This window comes from Scylla paramamosain, chromosome 17 (assembly GCF_035594125.1).
Source record: "Scylla paramamosain isolate STU-SP2022 chromosome 17, ASM3559412v1, whole genome shotgun sequence".
Lineage (NCBI taxonomy): Eukaryota > Metazoa > Arthropoda > Malacostraca > Decapoda > Portunidae > Scylla > Scylla paramamosain.
In genome coordinates, this window is record NC_087167.1 from 8,630,001 (window position 1) to 8,640,000 (window position 10,000).

General features: G+C 50.3%; 1 protein-coding gene across 50 annotated transcripts in view; it reads right to left on the reverse strand.

The window, feature by feature from the left end:
- LOC135108431 (microtubule-actin cross-linking factor 1-like) overlaps window positions 1-10,000 on the reverse strand; it is a 262,996-nt gene that overhangs the window by 52,624 nt on the left and 200,372 nt on the right. For all 50 annotated transcript variants that reach the window (XR_010272264.1, XR_010272265.1, XM_064019426.1 and 47 more), the window contains one exon: window positions 8,219-8,325. Coding sequence is in view for 48 of the 50 variants with exons in the window: in XM_064019426.1 (XP_063875496.1) it covers window positions 8,219-8,325 (107 nt within the window). In the remaining 2 variants the exon portion in view is untranslated. The remainder of the gene's footprint in view (window positions 1-8,218; window positions 8,326-10,000) is intronic.

Sequence of the window (10,000 nt, forward strand, 5' to 3'; positions counted from 1 at the left end):
TAAAATGAAGAGAAAGAGAATCAGCAACATCAACAATAGCGGAGAAGGAAATGGAGTAAGATGAGGATGAGGAGGAGGATGGGGAGGAGGAGGAGGAGGAGGAGGAGGAGGAGGAGGAGGAGGAGGAAGGAGGAGGAGGAGGAGGAGGAGTAGGAGGAGGAGGAGCCAATTACCTTCAGATGTGTGTGCCCGCAGCCTCAATCATGGAGCACCTGGTGGGGAGGTTAACAAGGCCGCGGGAGGGCAGGGACGGACAAGACTCCCCAGGCACACACTGGCTTCTTACACGGACAGACAAGGTCGCTCGTATCCCTGCACCCCTTCACCGCCTCCGCCCCCCTTCACTACGTCCCCACACATTCCTCGCGTCTGCCAGCCTCTCCCCACCCCCCAAAGCTTATTACCCCCTCATACCAAAGACATAGGCAGACAGAAAACATAACGAGCAAGGAAATTCTCCCTCTCTGTCTCTTTCTCCAGCTCAATAACACTAATGCTACACCACTCCTTATCACACCGGTGTTGCTCTCGTCCTGCCACCACCACCACCACCGCCACCACTCTCCCTACACGCATCGTACCTATAAATCCTCCCATTAATTTCTCCCAGAGCCAGCAGCCGTCACCTCTTATCGCCGCCTCGCCCTCGCCGCAACGGTATCGCTAGCAGAGTGAGTGTAAATCTGACAACGCGAGGTTTAATTATTCGTGTCGGCAGACAACCGGGGCACTTGTTTTCCTCCTTTCTTACCTAATATGTGGAGGAGGAGGAGGAGGAGGAGGAGAAAGAGGAGGAGGAGGAGGAGGAGGCAATGGCAAGGTCAAAGCCACACAAAAAATAGACACTTGAGGATTTATGAAATTAATTAGAAGACAGACAACGCTACGCAGAGATAGAAGAAAAATATTCGAACAAAGAGTAAACCTGAATCACTTACAGAAAAGAAAATAATGATAATAAAACAGTGAGCCTCAAAAAAAAAAAAAAAAAAAAAAAAAAAAAAAAAAAAAAAACAGCCACAAGGGGGACACTCGAGAACAGGCAGTGTGGTTAGAAGACCTGCGGCTGCTCCCCAACAACCTCCTATCTCAGTGCGGGAGGAAGACGCCATGTGATCCCACCGCCTGCCCCGCCACTCCACCACCCCCACCGCAGCCCTCCTCGCTCCCCCATCACCTCACTCGAGGCCCGTCATGCTACCCACACGACCCAGACGTAGCAGCGGCGTCGCAAGAAACAAAACACGCGTGCTACCGGTGCGCTTTGAGCAAAAACCGAACTGAACGTGGCAGGGCGCGGGGTGCAAGACAAAAGAGTTGCAAGAAGCTGGTAGGTTCAGTTATAACAGTCTGTATGTACGTGGCAGTCACTGTAAAAGGTATAATCGGTGCAAAGCAGTTTCTACTTTAAATTCTGGGCTCCTCTTCGCACCCCAAAGGTCGAAAAAAGAACCACCATCGTCTAGACTTCCTCAGTGGCGACTTTCAAAACATACGAGTACATGATAAATGGTGGACGACAGCCTCTACGGTATTATTACTCTATGAAAAATGATCAACAACCGTTCCCTAAGCACACAGAGGGGAAGTTTCCTGGCAGGAGGTAAAAAAAAAAGACATGACCATGAGCCGAGTTAACAATGGGGTGAAGAGAAGCATGAATATATGTTACGACTTGCCAGAGATGAATGGCAGTGATGGTGAGGGTGTGGCCGCGGCGCTCAGTGAGGGAGGGGGAGGGCGTTCACCGGGAATGGACGGGATAAAAGGTTTGGCATAATAGGCAAGACTTGATGAGGGGACATGTGAAGTGCGTGGCTTGGGTGTAGTGAGGCGGTGAGGGAGGAATAGTGTTGTGTTGAGTGGCGGTGGGTGGTGCATGTGGAGGGCCCTGTTGTGTGGTACGGGGCGTTGTGTGTCTAGGTGTGGGCGTAGAGAGGAGTGAGGTGGAATAAAACCAGGTAAAGTGGTCAGGGAGGTGAGTGGGAGGCGAGTGGGTGCGGGTCTAGTGGCGTGAAGTGTTGAAGTGGTTGGCCGCACATCATCCACTGCTGTTCCTCCCTCACGGAAATAAAGAACTAAGAAACTCTCTCTATACCATTTGCAGCTGAAAGAAAACACACACACACACACACACACACACACACACACACACACACACACATTCTTAACAAGGAAATATACCCGACACCACTTGAGTCCACCATTAATACCTCTAACCAGCCTGACAAGCCTTCTAATGCCATAACGAGGCCAGCCATCATCACGTCCATTAGGTTGCTGGGCGTGCCGCTGACCACCGCAGAACACTAATGTGGCGGGATCTATACCATGTTTGCAGCTAACACCTGAGTGGCTGGACGTGTGGGGGACTCGCACCTTGCTGCTAACCAAGAGCTTACTTGCATGGGCGTGTGTTGTGTACAGAAGAAGTATGCCTACGTTACTGTTTTAAACACGGCCAAGAATTCTCACACCCTGCACGTCCGTACCAGGAGGCTGTGTGTGTTTGTGCGTGCGTGTGTGCGTGTGTGTGTGTGTGTGTGTGTGAGGAGGGGGCGGGCATCAAAGCGGCGTGGGTGGATGTGCATTCAATCCACTCAAGCTGCAACAGACAGACAGGAGGTGGTGGTGGTGGTGGTTGTGGATGGGGGCAGGGGACAGGGACAGGCGTCAACCCTCAAGGCGGGGATCCTGCGGCGCACCCAGGGAGGAAAGAGGCTGGGTGGGTGGGTAATGGCGTGGATATCAGCATAATCTGGGCGTCAGTCCTCGGGAGTTCTTGACTGGGAAACACCCACACAGATGAATACTGCACCTATGCGGCCCGCACCTGCCACACACCCGCCCAGGAAACGCAGCGCGGCCCGGCGACAACCACGCGCCAACACAAGGGTGCTCAGTGAAGTGGTGAATAATTATTACCATAAAATCAAACACTGGTAAAAGTGGTTGGATATTGTGTTACTTAATTACCTTCTATTTATGGTGAAGCTTGAGTGATGAAACCATGGCAAGTTTCGTGAGGCTTTCGTTGACTAACACTGCTACGCTCCTCGCACGCGCGCACACATTCACACACACACACACACACACACACACACACAAACACACACCTCGTAACTTTATACCGAGTGCCAACCAACACCCTGCCTGACCCACACCCTGACTCACACCGCCCACAATCCACACCCACATGGTTCGCCTACTTCCAAAACCCGCATCATCACCGCCTGTGCTCCAGCCTGACCTATACACTCATCTTCCCGCCCACACTCATAGCAACAGCCTCGCCCACGCCACCCCATCCACATGACTATTACTCCTCCACCCACACACACGCGCTCACCGCACCCTAACCCCTCACCCCCCACCACCAGCACATCCACCACCACCACCACTCCACCACCTCACAAACCCTGACCTTTTGCTTTACCGAGAACGTAAAGCATCATGCGGGTAGATTGCTTACCGGCCACACACCTTCACCGCCCACGCCACGCCACCTTGCTGCTGCTGCTTGCTGCTGCTGCGTTTCCTCCTACCCAAACGTCTCCCGCCTCCCCACCCACTCACCGCCCCCACAGCTCCCGTCTCATTCTAATTCAGCTGTACAAGTATTACCACTACCGATTTTAAATGCATGACCACTTTGTTTGCACCTCAGTGACGTTGACGGTGGGTGGGTGGGTGGGTGGGTGTGTGTGTGTGTGTGTGTGTGTGTGTGTTACCTTGAATACCTGCCTATCTAGACTAATAAAAATCTCTCCCCCGCCTCTCTCTCTCCCCCCCCTTCCGCAGTTCCTTTTATTCCCTTCCCGGCAGCACAACAGGTGGATCAGAGTGTGGGCCAGACATCATCCCGCTGCCAACAGTTACGATGTCTGGACACGAGAGACTAAAACAATCAAGTGGGCCATTCTCGGCCTCCTAAAATAAACTCCTCTATGGCCGCTTCTCACGACGCCTGCCGCCGCTAACACCTCGCCATCACCGCTGCGCCGTCCACGTGGAAAACTTAATGGGAGTGCAAATATATTCTGCTTTAGGGAGGAAGACGCTTGAATGAAGGCACGCTGGAAGTTTCTTAAGTAAAAATAAAGGGAGGAAATTATGTTGTGAAGTTTGTTGGGTGAAAATAAGGTAAGAGAGAAAATATAAACAAGTTTCTCGTGTGAAAGAAAATGTAATATGCAAAATTTCTTGAAGTAAAAATAAAGATAGAAACAAGGCAGACAAATAAAGAGAGAGAGATTCTATAAAAGATTATCACCGTTCTCTCTCTCTCTCTCTCTCTCTCTCTCTCTCTCTCTCTCTCTCTCTCTCTCTCTCTCTCTCTCTGCTTTCCTGTTCGTGCAAGCATCACCTCCCACTTGACTATTTATACACCAACACAAACATCATCACCATCATCATCTTTATCCTTACGTGGTCGATCTATTTATGTAATTGAAGCCAGTTCGTAAACACACACAGATAAAAGGTGGTCAGGGAAACGCGGCCGCTGGCATAGAGGCATGTCCTGTGTCAGTCAGAGAACCTTTTACTGCAGAGCACCGGTCACCATGAAGCGCCAAACTAAATATATTGCAACCATAAATAACGCGCCTCGTCCCTCATCTTCGCCACGGCAATGCAACTTTAAGCTCATATCAGACAAACCATTTCTTCAAGAGCCTCGTTGGGTACAAAATTGCAGCACTTATCCAGAAACTCGTGATGATTGTTCCTTGCAGATTATCAGGGAAAGGATTTACTTGATGGTCTTACCTTTAGAAATCATCTTTATTATATTAAGCCTGGCGGAATGAATGTTCTGAGCCTGAGAGTATTATCTGTTTACGAGGTGAAGCAAGTGAAATGTTTCTGTCGCCTCGCTAACCTGATCCCCTTGACGGGACTTGCTGTGGTGCAGTGGTGGTGTTGCGGGAGGGAGCGACGCCTCCCCTATCCCTCCCTCCATCCCACTCCACCTGGGACTTTTGTCAGCCGCCCAACAGCCACAACCAGCAAGCGTAGCACACTGCCAAGCTTGTTTCCTCACTATCGTCTCGTTTAACATGTCATGGCTCCTCCCTCGCCTGACTGGCTCGAGCGATGACTTAAAATATACAAAAATGTTATTCAAATAAGCCACATTTCTTTTCCTTGAGGTCAATGTTTTATACTCTTTTTGGTCAGCGCGGCAGCAGCTTCTGTGCGGCCAGCTGTGTCCACACCGCGAACACACACACACACGCACACACACACAGCAGGTCCAGCTTCACTGCCACACACACGCACACACACACACACACACACACACACAGCTCGCCTCACACCACCGCCGCTATTCTCATCTTGCACACAACCGCACATTGTTTACATTCGTTATCACTTCCACATGACTGTCACCGCTGCACTTTTCACTTCCAGACGTGTCATTACTTACAACCACTGTGGTAAACATGCTCATCCTTCACTAATACCTGACCCGGCGTGACACATTCGTTAAACCGTAATCTAATAGCAAACCCCGGCGTGCGTGTACCGGTGGGCAGGGGAGAGCAGGGTGGGGCATCAAGGTCACGCTCCGCCAACCAGCACTCAAGAGGACGTCCCCAGCCTTGCACGCCTCATACCCCAATCGGTGCCAGTAGACAAATGCACCTCTCACTTCTCTTTACGTAAAATGGCAGGTGGCTTATCATTATGCTGTTTATTAAGCTTCTAGCCTTTCTATATGAGCAACCGCCACGCCGCAACTGGTTAAACAACTCATCTCCAAGTGACAGGTGTTTCTTTATTACACTATTCATAATGTTTCCCAATTCCGTTCTGTCTTGTAAAGTTTACGTCCAGCTATGCATCACTGTTCTCTTCAGGCGATTAGTGGCTCTTCATTATGATGTTTATGGGGCTTCTAATTCTGCTCTTTATATATTAAAGTTCAAATATAGTGACTGTTGGTGGCACGCGAGGCACTCTCTTTGATGCTCTTTACACAGCTCGCCTTACACTGCTGTGATCTACGGCTCACTCCACTCAACCGGCGCACCTCCCTTACAAATATCTCCACCCTCAAAGAGCAACACGCCATCAACGTCAGGTGGCGCTAGTGCAGAAAACATGGAGAACCTTGTCAGATTTAGCAAAAGGGGAAGACCGCGGTGGAATGTGTGAGGAATGCGGGTAGTGTGCACCTGGAGAGGCAGCGGAGACAAAGAAATATTAGTGGAATGTAGAAACTAACTGAAAGGAGGCTACGAGAAGCGTGAAGCCTCAAGGGGGTTCAGGAGGGCGGTGTGGGGTATCTGATGTCCCTCTAATCACGGTATCCGATGGCGCTGTAAGGCAGGGTACGTTTTGCTGCTCCTCCTCCTCCTCCTCCTACTCTTCTCTTATTCGTTCCTGTCATTCTTGGTATTTCTTATTATGTTTCTAACTGGTTTAGTGTTGCCAAAAGTGTAAATATTTCTCAGTATTCCGCTTCCTCAGACACAACATCCCTTCTCTCTCCCCTCTTTGATAGAAACAAACCGTATTTTCAGCGATCAAAGTCACAACATTAAATGGCCAAAGGCTCTATTGCTGCATCACACGTTGACAATCGTGCAACCAATTCCTCGTATCTTCTGTGACCGAAAAAGACGCGGACATGGAATTACGATCAGGGTCTGCATTACGGGCCATCCTGCTCTTGACAAACTAACACAGACAATCTTGCGACAGGGACTCCGCCAGACTCGCCCAGGCCAGACACGGCGGAAGCAACACGCGACGTCACTAGCTCACGAAACTTTGCAGCGACTGTCAAGACGCCCCCGACGGTTGGATCTGATTGACAAGGGTTCAAGTAATGGGGACGAGAGGCTCCTGAAATAATCCCCAGACGAGGGAAGCAGAAAGGCTGGACAGAGTAGGAGCTGCAATGTCATCACACACACACACACACACACACACACACACACACACACACACACACACACACACGAGACGACCTTCCAAATCTGTGCAGGTCTGAGGAGGAAATGATCACCAAGGAAGCAATCGATTTTGCAAAGTTGCCTCCAGTCCGTGTGTGTGTGTGTGTGTGTGTGTGTGTGTGTGTGTGTGTGTGTGTGTGTGTGTGTGTGTGTGTGTGTGTGTGTGTGTGTGTGTGTGTGTGTGTGTGTGTGTGTCTGATTCACCCACGGCCTACTTCACTCAAGTCTTGATAATCACGTGCTGGAGTCGTGAATGTCAGCTTTACCCTCCACGGCGAGAGTTTACAGCCTATATAGCCCGATCTATGAGTAAGACCGAGGCCTTCCACATACCATACACGCCCGCTTCTCGCTCGCTTATCAGTAAAAGTATTTTTGTACCAGTGGGACGCGAATCTCAGGCTGCTAAGTGACAGGTAAAGACGTTACTACGGAGCAAGTCAGTGACGGGAGAGAGAGAGAGAGAGAGAGAGAGAGAGAGAGAGAGAGAGGAGAGAGAGAGGAGAGAGAGAGAGAGAGAGAGAGAGAGAGAGAGAGAGAGAGAGAGGAGAGAGAGAGAGAGAGAGAGAGAGAGAGAGAGAGAGAGGAGAGAGAGAGAGAGAGAGAGAGAGAGAGAGAGAGAGAGAGAGAGAGAGAGAGAGAGAGAGAGAGAGAGAGAGAGAGAGAGAGAGAGGAAAGTATGCAGGTAGTAACCCCCCCCCCACCAGTGAAAGGGGACACCCACGTGACCATTCATCACAACTAAAAATATCCATGACTTCTTTTCCAGCGCCGTGGTGCCTCCCCCCCCCCCTCGCCCCCAACACCCACACGCTCGGCACACCTGGCTTCCCCGTTCACCTGTGCCGCAAACACCTGTCAATAAGCGCCGGTATAAAGAGGCTAATGCATACCAGAAATACAGCTTTTATAAACTCCATACTTGACTCCACATCAACGACTGCCATGGAGGGCGTGTGCGTAATGACACAGTTCCCCTGGCGCTCAGTGGTGGCTGCACCTAAGCAACAGTGTCAGTAAAAGGGCGCTACACAGAGGACTGGTCATCACCTGCCATGAAGGGCAACCCCCAACAAGGTGGAATGTGTCAATACGTAACGCATCAATTATAATTGACTTTGTAGCTGGAAACAAAAATGTAAGCATGTGTGTTTGTAAGTGACTGTGTAGCATGAAAAACACGTACAAGAAAGCAAACAATTGAACACGTGGCCACAGGTGTGGACACAGGTGTGGAGGGTGCGGGTACTCACTTTGTGTTGAGCTCTCGCAGTTTGGTCTCGATCTTCTTGGCGACTCGGGCGTTGGAGGCCGAGGTGAGAAGGGCCTCGGCCGAGTCGTTTATCCGCACCACGGAAACCTGCGGCAGAGGGAGGGAGAGGGTGAGTGTGGGCAGGCGCAGGACTCATCGCTATGACATTAAACGTCTACACACACACAGACACACACACACACACACACTAATGTGGTAATAAAAAAAAAAAAAAGAGCAAACACACGAAAAAAAGATGTTTACTAATATATTTCTGTGCAGAGTTTAGGTTCGCAAAACCTGAATGCACATCATACAAAATGCATCTAATGTGTTGATGATACGCAATGCAGTGACGTTTGATAGGAATAAATAACCATCAACATATCCACTAATACTGTTTTATTGAAAGGATAACTGGTTCATTTAACAGTGGCAATCACCGAGGAATATGAGCAAGTCAGACAGCAATAAGACGAGGCCTGAGCCAGAACGCCTGGACGAGGGGGGAGGCGCGCCGGCCTGCTTCCTAATGGCGGGCGGCGGTCACGCCCCATTGCCCCCGCAAGCCTCCACCTGGGGCGGTCACGTCTTGGAATAATAAGGCTGTTCAAAATTCTTAAATCTTGGAAGCACAGTCTCGGCGGCCGGGCCATGACTGGTCAATCAGTAATTTTGCGACGAATATCCAGAATTAAGCAAAACCATGAAAACTGAAGCATATTTACACACAATTTATTTATGGTGGAAACATTCGCCATCCTTAATTACTGTGAAGTTAAATGATCGAAGAGTTTTAGTTTCCTCCCTGCCACTAAAACTCCCATGGTAGGAGCACGCGTGGGCGGGTGAGTCATGTGGCGGGAGGCGCACAACAGAAGCCACACAACATCCGCTTCTGCCGCAACTCACTTGTTTTTAAGCTTGCGGTGATGCTGGCCCTGCAACACGTCACTCCCTCTGTTTTTCAACCCCTAAATGCCTCAAATCACGTCCTTTCTCTCCCGCCACCACGCAAGGCTGCCCCCCCATCTACCTCTAGTGGCGTCCCCGTCCCCCACCACAGCAACTCAGCCCGGCCGAGAGAGAGATTCGCTAAAACGACGGACGAATCGTGAGAATTTACCGCAGAGAATGTCAGCAGTATGGATCTGAGCGCTGGCCTGGGCTGCTACCTGAGGCCTGGGGCACAAACGGGCAGCCAGGAATGTGCGTGGGTGTGGGGGCGGCAGGTGGAGGCAGCCCAACCTACTGAGGCCAAGGGGAAGGGAGGGGGGTTGAGGAAGAGAGAATATATAGTTATGAAGGTCAAAAAAAATAATGGATGGGAGTGTACGGGTGGTGAGGCACGGGGAGGGAGGAGCAGCAGACAAGGCCGATAAGACAAGCGAATGAGGAAGGGGAGTTGGGGATGTTAATGAGTGGCAGGGGTGAGATGGACCAGACGAAGGAGGGATGAAAGGACGAGGCTCGATAAATGGTGAACAAATGGAGAGGGAGACGGAGTAAGAGATGAAGAAGAAATTGAAGAAGTAGAAAACGGGAGAAAGAAACGCGCAAAAACAGTGAGAAGGTAAAAAAGGATGAATAAGTGAAAAAGAAAAAAAAAGAACAGTAAGTACAAAAGATAAAGAAACATTGCGGTGAGATGAAAGAAGAAGAAGAAGAAGAAGAAGGAGGAGGAGGAGGAGGAGGAGGAGGAGGAGGAGGAGGAGGAGGAGGAGGAGGAGGAGGAGGAGGAGGAGGAGGAGGAGGAAGAAATACAGATTAATTACAATAATTT